The sequence below is a fragment of the Ambystoma mexicanum genome, chromosome 10, assembly GCF_040938575.1.
Source record: "Ambystoma mexicanum isolate Mex_15411 chromosome 10, UKY_AmexF1_1, whole genome shotgun sequence".
Taxonomy (NCBI): domain Eukaryota; kingdom Metazoa; phylum Chordata; class Amphibia; order Caudata; family Ambystomatidae; genus Ambystoma; species Ambystoma mexicanum.
In genome coordinates, this window is record NC_090932.1 from 54,292,136 (window position 1) to 54,315,174 (window position 23,039).

At 44.8% G+C, this 23,039-nt stretch overlaps 1 protein-coding gene across 2 annotated transcripts in view; it reads left to right on the forward strand.

The window, feature by feature from the left end:
• Positions 1–23,039, forward strand: part of MASP1 (MBL associated serine protease 1) — a 587,565-nt gene that overhangs the window by 328,248 nt on the left and 236,278 nt on the right. For both annotated transcript variants that reach the window (XM_069617478.1, XM_069617479.1), the window contains exon 9: positions 8,968–9,105. In XM_069617478.1, the coding sequence (XP_069473579.1) occupies positions 8,968–9,105 (138 nt within the window). The remainder of the gene's footprint in view (positions 1–8,967; positions 9,106–23,039) is intronic.

Consider the following 23,039-nt stretch of genomic DNA (forward strand, 5'->3'; position numbering starts at 1 on the left):
GATGAACTGTGCTGCTGAGAGTGCTCTCACATCTAGGTGAACTGTACTGCTTAGACTGCTCTCACATCTAGGTGAACTGTGCTGCTTAGACTGCTCTCACATCTAGATGAAAGTTGTTGCTTAGACTGCTCTTACATCTAGGTGAACTGTGCTGCTTAGACTGCTCTCACATCTAGGTGAACTGCACTGCTTAGGCTGCTCTCACATCTAGATGAACTGTGCTGCTTAGACTGCTCTCACATCTAGGTGAACTGCGCTGCTTAGGCTGCTCTCACATCTAGATGAACTGTGCTGCTTTGACTGCTCTCACATCTAGATGAAAGTTGTTGCTTAGACTGCTCTTACATCTAGGTGAACTGCGCTGCTTATATTGCTCTCACATCTAGATGAACAGTGCTGCTTAGACTGCTCTCACATCTAGGTGAACTGTGTGGCTTAGACTGCTTTCACATCTAGATGAACTGTGCTGCTGAGACTGCTCTCACATCTAGGTGAACTGTGCTGCTTAGACTGCTCTCACATCTAGGTGAACTGTGCGGATTAGACTGCTCTAACATCTAGGTGAACTGTGCTGCGTAGACTGCTCTCACATCTAGGTGAATTGTGCTGCTTAGACTGCTCTCACATCGAGGTAAACTTTGTGGATTAGACTGCTCTCACATCCAGGTGAAATGTGTTGCATAGACTGCTCTCACATTTAGGTGAACTGTGCTGCTTAGACTGCTCTCACATCTAGATGAACTGTGTGGTTTATTTATCTCTCACATCTAGGTGAACTGTGCTGCTTAGACTGCTCTCACATCTAGATGAACTGTGCTGCGTAGACTGCTCTCACATCTAGGTGAACTGTGCTGCTTAGAATATGCTCACATCTAGGTGAACTGTGCAGCTTTGCTCACACATCTAGATGAACTGTGCTGCTTAGAATGCGCTCACATCTAGGTGAACTGTGCTGCTTAGACTGCTCTCACATCTAGGTGTACTGTGCGGCTTAGACTGCCCTCACATCTAGATGAATTGTGCTGCTTAGACTGCTCTCACATCTAGGTGAAGTGCGCGGCTTAGACTGCTCTCACAATTAGGTGAACTGCGCTGCTTAGACTGCTCTCAAATCTAGGTGAACTGCGCTGCTTAGACTGCTCTCACATCTAGATGAACTGCGCTGCGTAGACTGCTCTCACATCTAGTTGAACTGTGCTTCTTAGACTGCTCTCACATCTAGGTGAACTGCGCTGCTTAGGCTGCTCTCACATCTAGATGAACTGTGCTGCTTAGACTGCTCTCACATCTAGGTGAACTGCGCTGCTTAGGCTGCTCTCACATCTAGATGAACTGTGCTGCTTAGACTGCTCTCACATCTAGATGAAAGTTGTTGCTTAGACTGCTCTTACATCTAGGTGAACTGCGCTGCTTATATTGCGCTCACATCTAGATGAACAGTGCTGCTTAGACTGCTCTCACATCTAGGTGAACTGTGTGGCTTAGAGTGCTCTCACATCTAGATGAACTGTGCTGCTGAGAGTGCTCTCACATCTAGGTGAACTGTGCTGCTTAGACTGCTCTCACATCTAGGTGAACTGTGCGGATTAGACTGCTCTAACATCTAGGTGAACTGTGCTGCGTAGACTGCTCTCACATCTAGGTGAACTGTGCTGCTTAGACTGCTCTCACATCTAGGTAAACTATGTGGATTAGACTGCTCTCACATCTAGGTGAAATGTGTTGCATAGATTGCTCTCACATCCAGGTGAACTGTGCTGCTTAGACTGCTCTCACATCCAGGTGAAATGTTTTGCATGGACTGCTCTCACATTTAGGTGAACTGTGCTGCTTAGACTGCTCTCACATCTAGATGAACTGTGTGGTTTACCCATCTCTCACATCTAGGTGAACTGTGCTGCTTAGACTGCTCTCACATCTAGATGAACTGTGCTGCGTAGACTGCTCTCACATCTAGGTGAACTGTGCTGCTTAGAATATGCTCACATCTAGGTGAACTGTACTGCTTTGCTCACACATCTAGATGAACTGTGCTGCTTAGAATGCACTCACATCTAGGTGAACTGTGCTGCTTAGACTGCTCTCACATCTAGGTGAACTGTGCTGCTTAGACTGCCCTCACATCTAGATGAACTGTGCTGCTTAGACTGCTCTCACATCTAGGTGAAGTGCGCGGCTTAGACTGCTCTCACAATTAGGTGAACTGCGCTGCTTAGACTGCTCTCACATCTAGGTGAACTGCGCTGCTTAGACTGTTCTCACATCTAGATGAACGTTGCTGCTTAGACTGCTCTTACATCTAGGTGAAATGCACTGCTTATACTGTTCTCACATCTAGATGAACTGCGCTGCGTAGACTGCTCTCACATCTAGGTGAACTGTGCTGCGTAGACTGCTCTCACATCTAGGTGAACTGTGCGGTTTAGACTGCTCTCACATCTAGATGAACTGTGCTGCTTAGACTGCTCTCACATCTAGGTGAACTGTGCTGCTTAGACTGCTCTCATATCTAGGTGAACTGCGCTGCTTAGACTACTCTCACATCTAGATGAACTGTGCTGCTTAGAGTGCTCTCACATCTAGATGAACGTTGCTGCTTAGACTGCTCTCACATCTAGTTGAACTGCGCTGCTTAGATTCCTCTCACATCTAGATGAATTGTGCTGTTTAGACTGCTCTCACATCTAGGTGAACTGTGCTGCGTAGACTGCTCTCACATCTAGGTGAACTGCGCTGCTTAGGCTGCTCTCACATCTAGATGAACTGTGCTGCTTAGACTGCTCTCACATCCAGGTGAACTGCGCTGCTTAGACTGCTCTCACATCTAGGTGAACTGCGCTGCTTAGACTGCTCTCACATCTAGATGAACTGTGCTGCTTAGACTGCTCTCACATCTAGATGAACTGTGCTGCTTAGACTGCTCTCACATCTAGGTGAACTGCGCTGCTTAGACTGCTCTCACATCTAGGTGAACTGTGCTGCGTAGACTGCTCTCACATCTAGTTGAACTGTGCTGCTTAGACTGCTCTCACATCTAGATGAACTGTGCTGCTTAGACTGCTCTCACATCTAGGTGAACTGTGCTGCTTAGACTGCTCTCACATCTAGATGAACTGTGCTGCTTAGACTGCTCTCACATCTAGTTGAACTGCGCTGCTTAGACTGTTCTCACATCTAGTTGAACTGCGCTGCTTAGACTGTTCTCACATCTAGTTGAACTGCGCAACTTAGACTATTTGCACAGCTAGGCGAATGGTATTGCTTTGCCATTCCACAATTCTAAGTGAACTGTCTCACTTAGACTGCTCTCATATCTAGTTGAATTGTCTGGTTAGCTATTTCTCAATCATGGTAACCTGTGATGCTTAGACCACTCTTACATCTAGGTGAAATGTGGTGCTTAGCCATTCCCCACACCTAGGCGACCTGTCCCACTCAGCCTATGCTCACAGCTAGGCATACTATTTGCTCAGCCATTTCTCTGCCCCCCCCCACCCAAAAACCATAAGACAGAACCCACATATAGTCTAGCGGACAACTACTCCAACAAAAGAATCAGGACTCTTCTTCCCACCTAATCTAGCCCACCTGCCATCACCCACCCAGTGAAACACAGAGCCCAGCTCACCTAGACCCCAACAAATACTGAGACTACCGTCAACCAACGACCAGACTAAGACAAGCCTGATACCCCTCAACCCAACCACTAAAAGAAAACATGAAAGGAAACAACCACTCAAAGAAACCTAACTCCAAGCCATAGAGGAGAACTATCACAGAGCAGACAGAAACAAAAAACAACAACTCAGGAGGGCAATCACTCCTGCAACCCCCGCAATCACTGGATCTTGCAGTCCCAAATGCAGGCCATAAAAAATGGTGCTGCATTCCTCTTGCAAAGTTTGCTGGGAGTAGTAAACCCTTTTACACCCACCTTATGAGCCTTCTTAATATGTCCGCTTTAGAATGGGTATACTGCAAACTGCCTGGTATACACGTGATTGGTGCGCCCAGAATACTGCTTGCTGCCCACTCTGCAAACAAGCTGATGAGACCCTTATCCACTTTACGTTGTTATGCCAGCCTTTAATGGAGCTACGGTGTAGATATTTATTGCCTCTTTTACTTGGCATAGGGGTGGAGAAGTAAGATGGAATCAATGCAGTTCCTCCTTAATACGATGGAGTGGAAAGTGGTATTTGCCTCTGCCAGGTATGTTCATCGTGCCTGGCTTCTAAGAAGAACATTGTTGGGCATCGACTTACTTCAACCATAGGCTACACTTGAGGCTGCAAGCTGTTCCCGCCCACTGCAGTTCAATTAACTTTTTATAATGCACCTTTTGAGGCTTCGAGCGTTGCTCTCCTCTCAAGGACTAAGCTACATTTGAAAGATGCTTCTTTAATTTACTCTATTTTCTCTTTTTCTTTTCTTTCTCTTCCACAATGAGTGGCCTTAGCCGCCTTGGAATTATTCTCTGTGGTCCTATTGTATTTATTTTAACCTAATTGATTGTGATTTTATCAGTTGTGATTGTGATTTTGTGTTGTGCTGTGCTAAAGGAAAAATCTGAATGAAGTTTTGAAAACGAATCTGTGTCAGAGCCAGAGCAGGCCATAAGCCCATTAAGAAACCTCACTGATCTGTTCAACGACGAAACTAGAACCATTGAACATGCTCAACAAGCTGCACACGATAGGGAGAACGACCAACAAAAACACCCAAAGACACAAGCCAGAACAAAACAAACAGCCCTAGAGGAAACTACACTGCAACCTAATCAACGCCAGATCGATGTCCAAATGCGCAAATGCGACCCACAGTCTACTTTGTGACAGGGGAATTCACATCCTATTCATCACAGAAACCTGGCTAGCCGAAAACTACAAAGTGATCCTACACAGCTGCCTACCTAACAACTTCAAATACAAACAAACAAACAGGAAAGGGGAAAGAGGGTGAGGACTCACAGTAGCCTACAAAGAACACCTCACAATAAAAACAGCCGACCTTTTAAAAATCCACAACTGCGAGTCCCTTGTCCTTCAACTCACCACAAACCCACAATCAAACCCCACATTCATTCCAATCTATAGGCCACCAACCTATGACGCGACCTTCGCAGACACCTTCATAGAAGCAGTCACAAACCCAGCCATACAGCATGAGCATCTGATCTTTCTCAGAGACTTTACCATATGGTTCGAGGATGAGAACCCCAACTCACAGAAAACATTAATCAAGCAACTCGAGATCATTAATCTTCAGGGATGGTGAAAGGATTGACACACACAGCAGGGCACACCTTAGATGCAATTGTTGCCAATAAAAACATATCACAACTTCACCACCCATCCAAATACAATGGAGCAACCAACTCATTGTCCCTTTTGTGATCCAAATACCATCAAAGTCTCCTAAAGAACCCCTAAAAAACCTACCTATTTGGATGAGAAACTGGAGAACCATCAAGAACAGCAACTTAGAGGAGCGACTAGAAATCTCGAAGCCAGAGACCACATCATTGGATGCAACAGAAATAGACAAAACATCAAACCTAATCCAGAAATGTATTGCAGAAACACACCATCCCAGCAAGAAAGAAAGCAGTGGCAAAATAGTACATACCCCATCTAAAAGTGATGAAAAGGATTAACAGAAAACTAGAACAAGAATGGAGAAACAAACGCGACCCAGAAAGAAAGAACAAAATACCTACTACAAATCCGAGCATACAAATTCGAAATTTTAAAAGCAAAAAAGAAATACTATAACGAGCGGATCAAAAAAACCACCAACACTCAAAAAGAATTATTCAACATCATAAATGAGATGAGAAACCCACCAGGATACAACAACGCACTAACACCCTCCCAAAGACTATGCGATGATCTTGCAGACCACTTTAAGAACAAAATCACCAGCATACACCGAACCAGGAATTGCAACAGCACTATGGGATGACCTCAAGATGAACACAGACTCCAGCATCAAATCAGCACTGATATTACTAGATCTCTCAGCTGCCTTCGACACAGCCAACCACAACATCCTAATAAAAAGAATGGAAGAAATAGGGCTCACTGACACACAACTGCCCTAGATCAAATTGTTCCTCACAGAAAGGAAAGAAACAATCTGGTGAAAGCCTTTCAAATCCATGCCAAGGAATTCCTTCTGTGGAGTACCACAGGGCTCCTCACTATCCCCGCTTCTTTTCAACATCTGTATGACACTGCTAATCAACCCCATCAAAAGGCACGGACTAACATGGCGCAACTATGCAGACGATGCACAGATCATCTTCAAATTCTGGGACATACAAGAAGAGAACGCACCCCTAATATAGTGTCTCAAGGAGCTCCACCAATGGATAAACATTAACAAACTCAAAATCAATCCTGACAAAACTAAAATCATGATTACACCGGAAGACAGGGGGAACGACCAGCACATAGCATGGCCGATAGAGCTGGGAAACCAACCGATGCCATCCAAAGCTACAAAAATCCTTGGAATGCTCATGCCCAATGAGTTAACACTCAAACCCCAAGTGAATGCAATAATCTGGAAATGCTTCTTCCTCCTACAAACGATTAAAAATGAGGGCTATTTATCTCAGTTTAGCCTTCTGGGCAATAAAATCCAATTGCGGCAACGTATTCACATTAACCAACTCCCACCTCCAAAGTGAATTACGGCCACCAGTATACTACCACCTGTACCCCTTGCAGAAGCGGGACCTTCCAAATTCGCTAAGTGTGCAGGTAAAATTTGGGTTCACAACTTCCCCCATAACATATTTCATAAAAATGAACTAAACTTTAACCTTGCCTGGGTTTCCAATTTTGGCATTCCAAGTTCAAGTCGCTGTGCACGTTTAGGTGGGCCTGGCTGGAGGCCAAGGCGTTTTTTCAAAATGTTATTCTGTGAAACCTCCAACCTTGCACATTTAGAGTACCCCCATATTTCACTCCCATATAGCAAGACGATCCCTACATTGATTTTATATACCTCTAAAATATGTTGCAGAATACAATCACCAAATCTATGGCACAATCTTAAAAGTCCCCTCAGCCTTATTGTAGCTTTCCTACAAAGCATATCTAGATGTTTCCACCACTTGCATTGTTTTCAAACATAACACCTAAATAACAAAAGGAATCCACCACCTCAGTCTTCATATCACCTAAGGCCCAAGGGTACGTAATGTTCCGTTCCTCACTCCTGAAAACCATAATTTGGGTTTTATTCCGATTCAACTTCAACTTTTTATTATTGAAGTAATATTCTGCATATTTTAAACTTTGTTGCAAACCCCCAGGTGTCAAATCAATTAAGACTACATCATTCACATATAGTAAAGATTTAAAAGGCACCTTTCCCAGGACTGGATCAAATTTTGCGGCTGGTTCTGCCCCGAGGGATCCTCTCAAGTGTTCACCACCCCCTTCAATCTGGGCCTCGAGGGCCAGAATCCTGATGAGTTTTCAAGCTATCCCTCATTAATATTCATGAGGAAACATTGGCATGCATTTAGAATCATTGTATGCAAATGTATCTCATGAATATTAATGAAGGGTATCCTAAAAAACCCAGCATGGATCTGTCCCTCGAGGCCTGGAGTTGGACAACCCTGCTTCTTACTTATAGGACCACCTACAAGAGCATACATGTTACCTTACAAGGGGACATATAAGGTGAAATGTTACTATTAGACATGTGTCCGAACCTTCTGCAACAAGTTCTGCACAGAGCGTGTACACAATTCCTCTGGACAAGGCTGGGTGGTCATTAACTACTGGACCTTTCTCTTCTGGGGTCATTTCAACAAATTCCAAATACAGCTAATTCAGCATCTGCCTGTGCTGTGTGTGATTATGAAGTCTTCAGATTGTATTATCTATTTATTTATCAATACATTTACCTTTGATGAGCATGGCTACAGCATTTTATTGTGACTGATCCTGTATAATGGCTTTTCAGTTCTTGTGATTGAAGCAGGGGTGGTTAGTAGTCGGTTACATGTCTTTATAACGAATCATTTTATAATGAATGCACATATAACGAAAATGTTATATTGACAAAACATACATTTCTTTTTTCTTTCTTTTTTTTGGGAGGGTCCCCCTCCCAAATCCCCATTTTGCACCCCTAAAAACCCACCCAACCTTTTGCCCGCAAGATTTAACCCTTTACCCCACCCCACATACATTTTCGTTATGTTTTCTGTTATATAATTTTCGTTATATCTCCATTCTATATAAAATGTTCATTGTTAAGGCTGTATGCCGGCCTGGTCCACCTTGAGCACGTGGGATCTGAGGGGCTGGCTGTATAGGGCGTCCCACACAGGATCAGAACTGAGATGTTAAAGCTTGGGGAACAGGTTCCAGCTGAGCGCCAGCACTTCACTGTGAGAGAAGACCTACCTCCTCTGGGCTGGGGCCTCCCCGCCGGCTGTCAGTGAGGTTGCATAGCGCCAGCGTAGCCTCAATGGTGGCAGATGCATAACTGGGGTGGGGAGGCCTGCATTGATAGGTGCAGGGAATGTTATGTAAGAAGCTGTCTCTGCAGTCTCATTCTGCGCCTTCCGTAAACAACTGAAAACGTGTCTCTTTACACAGGAGACTCGCTACTAACTCTAGACTACCAAGTAGCAAACTAGTCGCATAAGTAACAAGCCAAGTAAAATGCCACTATGACCAACTCGACTTACTCTGCCTGTTTTCTTTGTGTGCCACGAGGTAACCCTGTACTGTTTTGTACTCTTCTGTAAGAACAGCACCTAGATGCCATTGAGCTGGGTGCGCTATATAAATTGCAAAATAAATAAATAAATAAATAAATATGCTGACCGCAGAGAGATGCCCCATTGCACCTGGACTTCACTGTTTGGCATATAAATAATGAAGCGATACTTTAAATGGAGGCTAAAATATATATCATATGTCTCTTCTTTTTAAGTTGTTGACTGCAAAGCTCCTCGACCGCTGGAAAACGGACACGTGACATTTTCTACCACGAACAATCGTACCACCTATCAGTCAAGCCTCCAGTATTCCTGCCAGCAGCCGTTCTACGAAATGGTCCCTAACATTACAAGTAAGTGTGTATACCACCAGGGATAGGGTGGCCAGGGGGCTGCATGCCACCGGAATCCAGTCCTCAGCTGCCCTTTCACAAATCATAGCGGTTTGAAGTTCTGTGCTAATGTGTTCTATTGAAGTGAACCAAGACTACAACTTCCAGAATGCATTCGGTTTTTGTGTTTTTTAATGCTAGCATGAACGGGAAAAAGGGAGATTGTGTTGACATGGAGTCAATTGGTCATCAGAATCGGGTATTGACTCCTACGGTAGTGATTTGTCAGTGAATCACACACTCTTGCACCCAGACACACTACAAATTATAAGGAGCTGAAATTAGCTTTTATACAAGGTCAATCAGGCGCCTTTGCCCTTCATTGCAAGTAAACAGTAATGAAACAGTAAGAGTGCAATATACCCAGTGGTATCGAGGGCCAAGGGGCGTTACCACCCAGTTATGGTTGGAGGAGGTGGGCATTATTGTTATCGGCACATGGGCCTATTTGGAAGTATAAACACGCATTGGCAATGCCAACATTTTTGGCTTTTGCATAGATATGGGACAAGCATTTGCCAGGCACAACCGTGATAGTACTATCTGGCTGTTAATGGTAGCAGCTGCAAAATGGTGCAAGCACCCGGGCATATAATGTCAGTATCTGGCAAATGCCTATCTAATATCTATATACAAGCCGAAACTGTTGGCTTTGCCAATGCGTGCCTTTAGAAGAACTTCAGTGAAGGCATACCACTCATAAATCAAGTGGCTGAAGGCAGACCTAGTTAAGACATCTTTATTACACCAATAGTGCGTTTGCATCTCCAATTAAAGCATTACCTCTCAGAAAGCGACAGTGAAGAAACCCTGACAGGCACCTCTGGTGGAAACCGGGATCCTAAGGCTTGATAAAGCGAGCTCAAAGTAATCCCAGGAGGGTGTGTTTTGAGTGGGGAGGGGCAGGAAACGGGTGGGAATGGCCATGGGGATTAGCAGGTAATGGGCAGTCAATAGGTGGGTAAATAACCAAACAACACTTAAACGCATTGTCTCCCTCCTCATATGCCATCTCCCTCTAGCAACTGTACTCCAATGCAATAGCTTTGGCTTGTATGTGATGCTAACGTACCACCTTATAGTAAAACTAAAAATAAATGTGCGGCCAGTGGAGGCAGGGATTTAGAACAACAAAATATGGCCACCATGGCGATGAAATTCAAGGCTTTGAGTGGAGCTCGTCTTCTATTTCCATGGCTCAAAAAGGCCAGCAGGGGCTTGAGGTGCAGCGTTGCGTGTGGGAGAATGGAAGCCGACAGAGGGCAGTGGGGGTAGGTTGGAGTGGGGAAGGGCTGGGTCTTCGAGGGGAAGGACAAAGAGTGACTGCTGGAGACTTGGCAAAGTGTGGTCTGTTTTTTTTTTAAATCAGTTGGTTTATGTTGCTGGAGTTTCTGCTATGACTTTCCTCTTCATCTCAAACAGCATGCACACCAAATATACATGCTGCTGCCAAGACCACTGTAACTGGGGCATGACCCCTAGATTGGGTGTAAACCTGTGATTTAGGAGCGTTCTCAATATCTACTCAGTCCACAATGAGAACTGTATGAATAATCCCACTCACAAACACACACCCACACACACACACACACAATGCCTCCATTACTCGCTCACTCCAGAATTAATTAATTTGCACCCTTAATCACCCACTCACTCCACCACTTACTCACTCCAGCACTCATTCACTCACTCACACATTCACTTCACGACTCATTCATTACCACCCTGCATCACTCACGCACCATTAATGTATGAAATCACGTAATCACTTACTAACTCACTCCAGAAGTCATTGATTCAATCAGATACTCACTCCATCCCCAGAAGCCATTTGCTCACTCATTCACTCTCGAGGGATTGATATCTGTAGCTTTTCTGGGTTTGGCCTCATTTAGGAGGTTATCAGTCCAAAGTGCATTTAGATTATGTAATATTAAAAGTCTTTTATACTGTGCACGTCACCACCACAGTGGGTTATCCTCACCAGGCTGTGTCTGGATAGTGACCTGTTGTGTTTCCCACTGGGGCAAATCAGTCTATGGTATATGGGAGAAAGATACAATGGGAATACTTGATGAGGGAGGGGCAAGCAGGAAAGGTAAAGAGGTGAAGAGAGGAACAGATGGCTGGATACAAGGGGGTTAAGGGAAATAATAATTACAACTTTCTCACTGCTAAAGCTCATTCGTCAGCATAGTGTCTCCGCCATAATGTTTACGCAAAATCAGGGAAACAGCCAAGAAGACAGAAATACGAGCAAGAGGTTCAGTCCCAGACAGTTAATTTGAGACCACTGACCACACTTGATTTCACTCCAGACCGAAAGGCCCTCCAGACTGGTTCCACTGGTATATTCCGAGTTTACAATAGGATTCCAGAGTTGCGTCACTGGGCTTCTGCCCACTTTACAAAGTTGTGCTCATTCCTTCCCCAATATCATGGAACTGGTGAAATGGTCCTTTTAGTTTGAGCTCATATGTGATTCTTCATCGAAGAAGGAAAGAAAGCGTATTGGGATATTGTGCCTGAGTTCGAGTTTGGTGGTAATTTGGCAGAAAACATACTGAATTATCACCAAAATTGTTTACTGTAACTGCCTCTCGGTTCTGTGGATTTACTGCGGGATTATCAGTGGTGGCAAGGTGGTGTTAATCCCCATTTTTGGTGTTCATATGACTCCATGCCGATTTTGGTGGAATTGTCCAGAGCGGTAATTCCACCATGGTAATTCCACTGATTTTTGGCATTAAATTTGAGCATTTACCTCCAGGATGATGCTGGAGCTAAATCGTCAGAATTCGGCTTTGCAGTTAAAATGGCAGTAATTCTCTTACCACCAATCAAAGTGGCGCAAATGGAATTATCGCAAAACCAAAGATGTGATGGCTGGAATGGTTAGAATTGATCGTAACCTCTGGCATTGCTCTGGGCAACCCTACAGACCATCGTTCTTCACCTGCCAAGCCATCACGGAAAGGGGAAAGACCAGATACAGATCAGGCTTGGTCCCAACTCAATCGGGTTAGTCCAGGCCCAACTGCTTGGCCACACCCCTTCTGCACGAAAGCACAGTCGCACACATTCAGCACGCGCTGCTCCTTCAAGGCCTGCAAAATGCTTGCTGCCCCACAACCATTGTCATCCTGCTCTTTTAACCAGAACATAGAGCCTCTCACCAGCATTCATGCAACTCTGAGCCTTTCACCAGCATTCATGCAACTCTAAAATTACACGACATAAGGACAAAACCTTGCACCTATTGGTACTCACAGGAACTCGTGAATAGAACACGGACCAGCCACAGGGCAGAAAAAGCCTGGAACCCAATGAAATCCTGTTAACACCCAATTTGATCGCATCAAACTGTCCGTATGGATGTTGGGATCGCATTGGGTGTTACCGTTATATGCACGGCCGAAAATACTGAACATGAGGAACTGGGGCTGCGCGGGTTTCCCCTGCTCCACATGTTCGGTATTTTGGGGTTATGGGGGTGTCCCCAACATCCTTAAAATTGGCAGCAGGGGACAAAAATTGCTCTGGCTCCCGTTCACAATGAATGTTCAAAACGGAGAACCGAGCAATTACACTGCAGGCAGTTTACTCACGAACAAATTGTTCGTGAATAAACAACCCAGATCTGAAATCCTAACCTGATCTTGATGTACTCAGTCTCTTGCCCAGCATCAGCTGCACGCTCATGAAAACATCCGGTCCACATGCTATACCGCTGAACCCCAGATCTGGGGCGACAGAGCGCTGTACATGCATTAGCGAGAACACGTTTGGGAACAGTGCAAGGCAATCCCAGAGCAGTGTTATCTAGGGCAGGTCACACCTAGGAATTCCCTAAAAGCAGGCCTGCAAGTTATTTTCTGAACTGCAGGAGCGTTGAAGCTGTCCTGGTAGCATGCATGATGCTGTTCCAGTATGTTGGGTTCTAGCAGGAGAAGAAGTGTTTCCTGGCCTTGTCCCTGCATGGCAGTTTTACTTCATGCCTTGTGCTGGCACTATTGGCAGCAAGGTAGGCAGACCTTTGGGCAGTGGCTGCCTTGTATTCGATTTTAATGATAATCCTTGCCAGGATAAATAGTCAGTCAAGGTCACACAAAATGGGGGTGATGTGGTTGAATTTCTTGGAATCTGTTATGAGGTGTGCTGCAGCTTGATGGACTGCCTCGGGAGGGTCCAGGTGTAAGGCAGGGAGACCAGTGAGGAGGTCATTCCCCCCCATCAATCTGTGCAATCACGAGGGCCTGCACCATGATCCTGAGGTCCTGTGGTGGTGGAAGGGCGTAATCTTGCGGAGCAGAGAGTGAGCTGATACCAAGCCGTCTGAGCCCTTGTGTTAATATGCTGCTAGGATATCTTACAGTCTGTGGTGAATATGAGCACTCTGTTGGGGGAAAGAGTTGAGGAGGGAACCCACTCAAGTGGAGGGCATTTAGCATCTTTGGATGGGTGGCTAAGTGAATACATTCCATTTAGGTGTTTATTGAGCTCTAGGCATGCACATGCCATCAACATTTGAATGCTAGCAAGACATGGCTACCTCTATAGTACTTGAGGCACAGAACAGAAGAATACACTCAGGCACTTACGCAGAGCTGCAATTCTGTGCCACCACCCATTACACAATCAGGGGAGAAAATGTGATGCCAACAATACCTTTTTCATCAGCAACATTTCCAAAATCAGAACTGAAATTGACAATGCCGCCCTATCCAACCCAGCTCCTACTCTGATCCTGCCGTAGGAGGTGCTGAAATGGTCAACATTTGGGTCCATATCAGGCGACAACTGCTCTTTCATCCTTACCTCCATCAGACCTACCATATATGAGGAAGACATCCTCCAATCCTTCTCAATAATTGGTCTTACCGGAGTTCTCATGCGGTTTCGGGAGAAGAAATAAGTGAGGTCCTCCCTAGTAGCCACCATCTCTGCCTGGATGGAAAAGGCAGAAAGGGGGGTGAGGGGGAGTGCCCTGAGAGGAAGAACAAGGGAAAAAACCTCTCTTGCCCAGGTGTTGATGGAAGACTGGAGTATCAGTACTCGATTAGCTGGCAAGATGAGGTGGCAGAGGAAGCAGGAGGGTGCCACAGAATGGATGCAGCAATAGGAGAGGAAGAACAGGGGCACAACGCTGCAGGGGTCAGGTAAGAGAAGGCAGAGGGGGAGCACCAGCAAGTAACCAGGAGGAACAGGAGACTAAGAACAGCGGAAACAAGGAAGCTGCTGCAAGCACTACAGGAAGAAAAGACAAATATAAAGGTAACACAGGAGCACCATGCAAATGGGTAAATTGCCAAAGAATTTGCGACGCAGTGACCCTCTGGAGTCGTTGCTGTTTTATTCCAGCGTTTTGAGTCGCATCTGCCATGTTGGTTGTGGCGTCCTGACGTGAATGGTAAGATGGCTCGCCATCTTGGAATGGGTCTGTACCGGCACCACAGATGCCATAGGGACCAGTGTCCACCTGGTGTCATGCCCCTCCTCCATTTTCAAATGTATTGAGGGGCACACGTCATTGCCCTAACTCTAAATAGTCAATACCTCCATTTCCCAAGGGACCTTCCTTTCCTCTCTCAAATAAGGGTTTCTAAACCCACTTCTCAAGAAACCGAACCGGGAAGCAGACGAGCCTTCAAATTGCCATCCTATTGCCAACCTTCCATTTCTCACAAAGGTGACTAAAAAAACACTGATGTACAGCTGCATGAATTAGCCTACTACAGGACTCCCAGTCTAGGCTATAGTGAGACCAAATCAAAAGGCCTTGTCCCAGTCAAAAAATGCTCCTAATTATTCTCTGACAATACATAAATCATAAAGCTCTGCTCCTGCTGTAACCCAGGAGAATGACTCCCTTCCCAGGAGAATGACACCCTTACCAGGAGAATGACTCCTTCTCCTGGATGTAAAGTATCGCAAAGATTCTCAGGTTGTTCAAAACAAAAGTTCCCAAAATGTTCAAGCTTCTGAAAAGAAAGAAAAAACAGTTCTATAGGCTCCATGTGGGGCTAGGAGAATGACTTCCTTCTCCTAGCTGTGCCCCCAATGTCCTGTACAGTTCTCTGCAACACTTGTAATACCCTTACCGTGGTTTTCACTGACTTAACTTTTTAATGTTATTTCATTCGTCCCCACTGGGACGACGAAGATACTCCCTGAGTCCCTCTTGACTCTCCAGCACCACACTCTTGCGGAACTGGCCAGAGAATTGTGTTACAAAATGGTCACTACTCTGTTGACTTTTTTTTTTGACTGTTTACAATCTGGCATCTTCCTGGCCCCCTCCCAGACATATTCCTGTTCCTGTTACCTTCTCCCGAGGAATTCTTCACCGGTTTCGTCAGGGCTCGCGGGTCCACTTTCTCCAGGTTTTTTTCTACAGCCTTCTTCTGTCTACTGGCCAGCTAATGCTGTTCTCTAGCACCTTGAAGCGTATCGTGTGCTTGATAGAATTGCCAAATATTGATCTCAGACCCAAATAACCACACAGACTCAGAATATGACAAAGTACTACTTTATTATAAGCTTTAACAAAGTAGGGCAATCTGGCGAACAACAAACTTCAGTTCACGCACTCAAACTTCAGATTTGTTTATACAGAGGTTTTATACCTCAATGTACATCAGTTATGATGTCATCCTAAATGGCAAACTGTAAAACCTATTAAAGGGAGGGATTGGTTAAGGGAACATGTGTACCTATATCTCATATAAGTATTAGTAATATTACTGGATGCCCTTTATCTGGTGGGCACGCCTTGAAACACCTCTAAATACGTATAATACTGATTATACCAGAATAATAGCAACGGGTTGGCCTGTGCAACATTGTATAGCATGTTGCCCCATAGACCCTTTGATTGGTTGGCATTCTCACCCAACCTTGGACTTTCGTCTCATTAGCATCACGTAAGGAAAACGAAACCCAGGTGCCGAGAGCAACTTCAGACTACTACCCACTTGCCCAATTAGTCCATCATCTCTCATCGGTCTGGCCTTAAGGGTGTCCGGTCAAAGGGTCGACTACAAAGGGTCGAATGGTCAAAGTATCGACACCAAAGGACCGAAAACAAAAGGATCGATTTTTTTTTTTTAAATTTTTTAAATTACATTTTTTTTGTGGGGTTTTCGTTTAGGGAAAAAAAGTGGTTTTTACCCCCCAAAAAGAAAAAGTAAAAAAAAAAACTTTTTTTCGATCCTTTTGTTTTCGGTCCTTTGGTGACGATCCTTTGACCTACAACCATGTTCTAAACCAAGGCTTCTCCTTTGTAGTTGACCTTGCATCCTGTTCTCTGTTCTATGACTTTCAAGGGAGTGTAGACAGCATTAGCTTCGTCTAGAGCTTAATGAATAGCCCTTGTTTTCTACGTCTGAATCACCTGTGAGGAGACCACAAATGTGTCAATTTTGACCTCTTATTTATTGCTATTTAATTTAATTGTGATGGGTGTTATTACTCCTCTTGGCCTCTGGAGACTTGATCACTCCACCTTGAATATGCTTTTCGCATCCTTGTTTGTCCAATACTTGGCACTTGCAGATGTTTTCTTCTTTGCTTAATCTAAGAGAAATATGTCTTAGGTACATGCTTTATCCTCTTGACTCCCTTTGTACCTTACAATTATTCCATGAAATAGCATGCTTGATCTCAGGTAAATAGACTCCTCTTTTTTCCACACACAAAGCTGTTTTTCCAGACTCTCCTCACTCTTCAGCCCTGGTCTGTCTCCGAGGTAGCTTGATTGGATTCAACACAAGTTCAACATCCATCTTTCCATCATGACTGACCTAGCCACATTATGTTTTCTTCTGCAGCAAGCCTCTCTATGACTCATCTACCTTGCGCATCTGCATATATATACACTTGTTAGTCAGCAGGTTACTTGATCTTCCTTGCATACATGATTTATTCATATTTGATTACGTTTCTCTTGTTACTTCAGTTACGTCTTCACTCTTAAGTGTTTATATATCATTTCAGTGTGTCTTTGTCTCACCCCTTCATGACGTCACTCTGCCCTTGTCTGATTTCACATATAGCTCTTCGATGACCAATAGTGTGCGCAGACATCCTTCCACCCTTTCAGTGCAAAGGTACATTTGGTACAGCTGTTGGAGTGCATAAAGTCTCTCATACACTTGATGCGGTATTGGGATTATACCTGGAGTCCCGCATTGGGCTCTTCTCCTGCTGTCGCAGTATTATTGAGGTGAGGGGGCGGGAGCTAGGGATGACGTGTCCACCTGCTCCTCTACACTGCTGATGGTCTCAGCGTAGTTGACAGACTTCTCAGTTTACCCACAACAGGTCACTCCACCACCATAATCTCCTGCCTTCTCTACAAATTCGCCTACATGGCTGTGCTGTAGGTTACGATAGGCAGTTTCAGCATTGTTGTCGGACATCACGGTCCACCCACAACAGGTCGCGCCACCACCTCTCCCAGTTCACTACGCCGGTTCCCAACTGACTCGCAAGATGCTTCTTGGGAGTCCCCTTGCTTCTCTCTACAACTTTGGAGACGTGCCTCACTGCAGTCTCTCAAAACCTATGTCCAGTCTTATGGGCTTTGCTGTGGCCTGTTCAGTCGCCGGCTTCTTCATCTGGACGTATCAAAGCTTCAGAGTTGACGAAGATCCCCTTCTTCCTTCTTCACTCATACTTTTGGAGATTGTAATCTCCCGGTCTCGCTGGAGTCCTGCTGACTTACCCTTCTGTCTCACTCTCTCTTTAGTCCCACTCCTGTTTCTATTTTATATAGTGTGGCCCTTCCAAACGTAATGTCGGATTGATTGAATGTGTGGGAACACTCTTCATGCTTCTCTGTAATGTTCTCATGCTAACATTCAATAAAGGGACAGTCTGTTTTCCTTCACTGGTCTTCCTTCCAGCACTGTTAAAAGAAGGGCTATAATTAGCTAATCGGTCACTTTTCAAAACTCTTCATAGATCTTATAGGCTTCAGAGTCTAAAGGGAGCAAGAAAAAGAAACTGTTCCACCATGGGGTGAGAATTTATCCGTAGAAGGATTTGGCGTAATTACTGCCCTCTGGGCTTTAGGGTTAGAGAGGCCTTGTCCCAGACATGCATCCATGTCGCCAGGAGGGGAGTTCCTCCCCATGAGGTCCTCCCGCATGCTACCAGTCTTAGGTGGACTGTCGGTTAGCAGCCTCCGTGGCCTCATATAAAGTGGGTCCCCTCTCTGGAGAAGCAGTACCCACAGATCAATGACCTGCACAGTCACCTGTGGGTTCCCCCAAGGTTCCATCCTATCACCAGTCATCTTTAGTCTCAGCATTGGAGACCCTAGAAGCACTCACTGATGCACTCCATGCACCAATGTGTGGCTGACACACACCTACACCTGAAGGATATCTGCAGCAAAGTCATCTTATGGTTCAAACACTGCCTGACACCAAATCAGTCTTGGATGATAATCTCATAACACCCCTCCTTGGAAGCCCAAATAGTCAAACACTCAACGAATTGTGACTGTCTGTCATAACATTAAGGGGAGCACGCCAAAGCTAGCCACAAGTGACAAATCACGAGGCTCCACTATTGATTGCAACCTCTCTTTCAGACCCCACATCGCCAGAAAGTCCCACGCAACCCGTGACCAACTAGCACTAGAACAAGAAATTGGCTCTTCGCGCCACCCTCAGAATTCAGGACCCATGTACACTCACTGGACCTACGACACTTTGATAGTGGAAACACACACTCTTCTTTGACAGTCCCACCTCCACTCTCGCAGGACTGTGTGCGTACATCGTGGGGTTACCAGACATTTGGTCGAAAAAAATTGGTCGACCAGACAAATGGTCGAACCAATTTGGTCGAAAACTAAATGGTCAATTTTTTTTTTTTTTATTTTAACCCTTTTTTTAATTTTTTTGGGGGGGTCCACCCCAACCCCCTTTTTTTCTCTAAAAAACCCTTTTTTTACAAAACGAAAACCCGAAAAAAAAATATATAAATAAAAAAAAAAAATTCGACCATTTGGTTTTCGATCAAATTGCGTCGACCAAATTGCAGTCGACCAGTTTGTAGTCGACCAAATGACTGGACACCCATCGTGCCATAGCCAGACTAATTGATGGCATCAAAAAATATGATCACAGCTGCCCCTCACCTGGGAAGCTACACTGACTTCCATGGCATGCCTCAATAAACTTTCAGAAAACTTGCATCAAGAACGGGGCTGTGGCTGCTCAAATGCCAACGCACCTAGTCAGGAAACGGCTCCAAAAGCTGCAATATTGTGAGGCTGGAAACAGAGAAGGGACAACAACTCCTCTCCCACTTCCCCAGTCTTCATTTGTTTACACCTTAGAGGCGTGTGGGGCATCCTTATAATCCAGGTGGGATTGTGGGCCTCATTCTCTAATGTAGCAGTTCAAATGTTCACACGTGAAAGATTTCCACCAATATCCAACAAATCTCTCTCCAGATCCTCCCCCAGTATAAGCTTCTCTCGCTTAAACCGTCCCCAAGTCATAGAGTGTATGGGTTGTCATCACTATTGGAGGTTCTCCTACTTTCAAAGACTAAAGTGAAGGGCCTGGTTACATATTCATATGCTCCGGACACACGATGGCAGCGCACCTCCTGCATAACCTGGAGATGTTACCAAGAGGTCACCATAGAGTAGGTGACTTAGTGGAAGGATAGCCTACTGATGCTGGAGAAGACATGACTCCGGCCCTTTGACTGGCAGAAGCATGGGTACGTGCAGAGGAGTTGGACGCCCACACCATCACTCAAGAGGAAACACATGCCTTACACTGTGCGCCTCCTCCCCCACGAGTGTGCTGAATATCACTGCTTGGATAGAGGAGTATTGCCAGAACATCACACTGTACGTCCACTTGTACACTTCAAGAGCAGATAAAACATCATTTGTTTCATCACCAGTTAAGTTGAGGTTAAAATATGAATGCAACATGCACTAAGCAGGGACATCATTTTGTTACAAAGTCGGGGGCAGCGAAAGTGACATCTTTCGCCTGATGATATCACAGGAAGTGACAACATAAACTTTGACCAACATGACATCACACAACCTTTGATCTGGGTGACATAAATGGAAGAGACATGCCTAATAAAAACAAAATGTAAAATACAATATGCATGCATTAATAACATAACAAACAGGTTCTCAAGTAGACAAAAGACCATTTCGGTTATAAACCATATATTCTCTAGGATGCTGCCTTGCTATGTCATGGGTACAGTCAGGTCATGCCACCCAAAATACATCCTCCTGGGATCTCTTTGAGCTAGTTGTATCAAGCCGTACCATCAAACTGTGTGCTCGAAGTTCATGCAAGTGTTTATTCAAAGCAGTCTTCTGAGTGTTTTGGCCCTCATTACAACTTGGCCGGTGTGCAATAAACATGCCGGTATTACTGTATACTTACACGTTTCTGCACCAGCCAAGTACAAGTTGGCTGATGGGCTGGAGGAACCGACCAATCCCTCATGGAGTCCTATGGAACTCCATGGAATGGGGATTTACCACTGTTACCCGCATTCATAATCCAGCAGTAATTCAACTGGACTGAATGCCACTAAGGGTATACCATTTGCGGGTATCCTGGTGAAATTACCGTCAGGATATCGGCAAAGTTGTAATGAGGGCCTAGCAGGTCTGGTTTTAGCAACTCGACTTATAAGAACTATGTGGGTCCTTCACTGAAATCCTGTTCTAAACGAGTAATGACAAAGCCAACTGTTTTGGCTTTTGTATAGGTATTAGGCATTTGCCAGGCACTGCTATTAGATGCCTAGGTACTGACACCATTTTGCAGCTTCTAGAAGAGGATGAGGGAGCAGAAACAGGGGAAATAGACTTTATTTTTACACTAAGGTCAGAATCTTTGAGAATGGGAGCACAATCTGAGACAAACCAGGAGCGGGAAATACTCGTAATAAACATTTCAGACTCATTAAGACGAGGAGGCAGCCCTCAGTCACTGGCGTACCAAGGGCCCCCGCAAACCCCATAAGAGACCCCAACCCCAAAGTCCTAAGAGAGGGCCGTTCAGACTAAAGAATAAAACAAATAAAAACATTTTTAAAAATGTAAACACAGAAAAAATAAATTATTTCTTTTTGAAGTCATTCTGCCCTCATAAAGAAATGATTTCTGTTACGAACATCGTAAAAGAAATAATTTCTTTTTGAGGGTAGAGTGACTAGAAAAAGATACTATTTCTTTATGAAGTCCAAGGGCTCCCCGACCCCATGAAGTGGAAGCCTCTAGGCTGGAGGGCTAAATGTCATGGGGTGGGGGATCCTTATGACTTCAAAAAGAAATAGTTTCTGTTTGAAGTCACTCTGCCTTCATAAAGACATTATTTCTGTTCCGGTTCCGTCCTTTAACGGAAATAATTTCTTTATGAAGTCAGAGTGACTTCAAAAAGAAACCATTTATTTTTCAAGTAATGGGGCTCCCCTCAACCCCATTACACGGACGCCTCCAGATCCTCTGCAGATAACAGGAACACGCATTCCTGGCTGCTGCAGGGAGCTGAAGGTCGCGTTCCCTCGACCAATGTATTAAAGGTAAGAACATGTATGTTCTTTAAATGTGTGTGTGTGTGTGCATGTAAGTGTGTATGTGTGTATATATATATATATATATATATATATATATATATATATATATATATATATATATATATATAATGCAATGTGCATTAATGAGTGAGTGCATGATGTAGCCTGGGTATGCCTGTGTGAGTGCATGGTGAAAGGGTGCACACTCAAATGTATGGGTGGCTGGGTGTGAGTGTATGGTGAAAAGGTGCACACTTAAATGTATGGGTGGCTGCCTGGGTGTGCCTGTATGGTGAAAGGGTTCACAATTAAACGTGTGTGTGTGTGTGTGTGGTGTGTGTGTGTGTGGTGTGAATGGTGTGTGCGCTTGTGTTCAGGGGCTCAATGAAACCTAGATTTCATGGGGGGCAAGCCTTCAAATGTTGGGAGAGGCACTAAACTTCATGGGCAGTGGGGGAGGGGCAAACTTATTTGTGTTGGGGCGTCTGTTTAACCATTCTAATGAGACTATTCTAGTGCAGCTTCAATGTTACACACAGTTAACTCTCTCCATTAAGTCTGGAAGTGCCCACGTATGGCCTGTTGTGAGTATGAGCTGTCTCCTGTCCGCTCTCTACCCTTCCAGTCACTACCCTGGCATGCAAGTACTAAACCCACATCAAGATTTCAACTGCCTGGAAACTAACAGTGAAATGCTTTACATTACTAATTGCCGGGCCTGTGTTAATGGCGAGAGACAGGCACTGTTTAACATCTGTCCTGTTCTGTCCGGCAACGGCTTTGTAGGTCAGCCAGGTTGACAAAATGTCACAGAGTGCGGGAGAGGACTGGAACCCAGTCAGATCAATGGTGTTGTGATAAAACAATCATGATAAGTGTTATTGCTTCGACTGGCATTTTGGTGCAGCCAGCCAGTAAAGATGATTACTTATGGGTAATCTTCATTACTCATAGCCCCATTCTTCCTCACCGCAGTACTTGTGTATGAGGCACTTTGCCTCATACACAAGTACTGGCATGAGGTAGCAGGACATGGAGGTAATGCCTAGCTTAAATTACCTGTAATCTTTTTTACTCCTAGTCCCACTCTTTCTCGTCCTAGTACTTACCTATGAGGCAAGGTGCCGCATACGTGAGTACTGAGACAAGGAAGAGGGGCATAGAGGTAATTCTGGGCCGATGTGGTGATTTTGTGGGTTGGAGGGAGAGGGGATGTGTGGGGGCAGGGATTGTGCTATACATCGTAATGGTAATCCATCTCCAAGCTAAGCAGGCATAATATGTTATTAGTCGCTATAGGGGCATTTTAGTGCAGC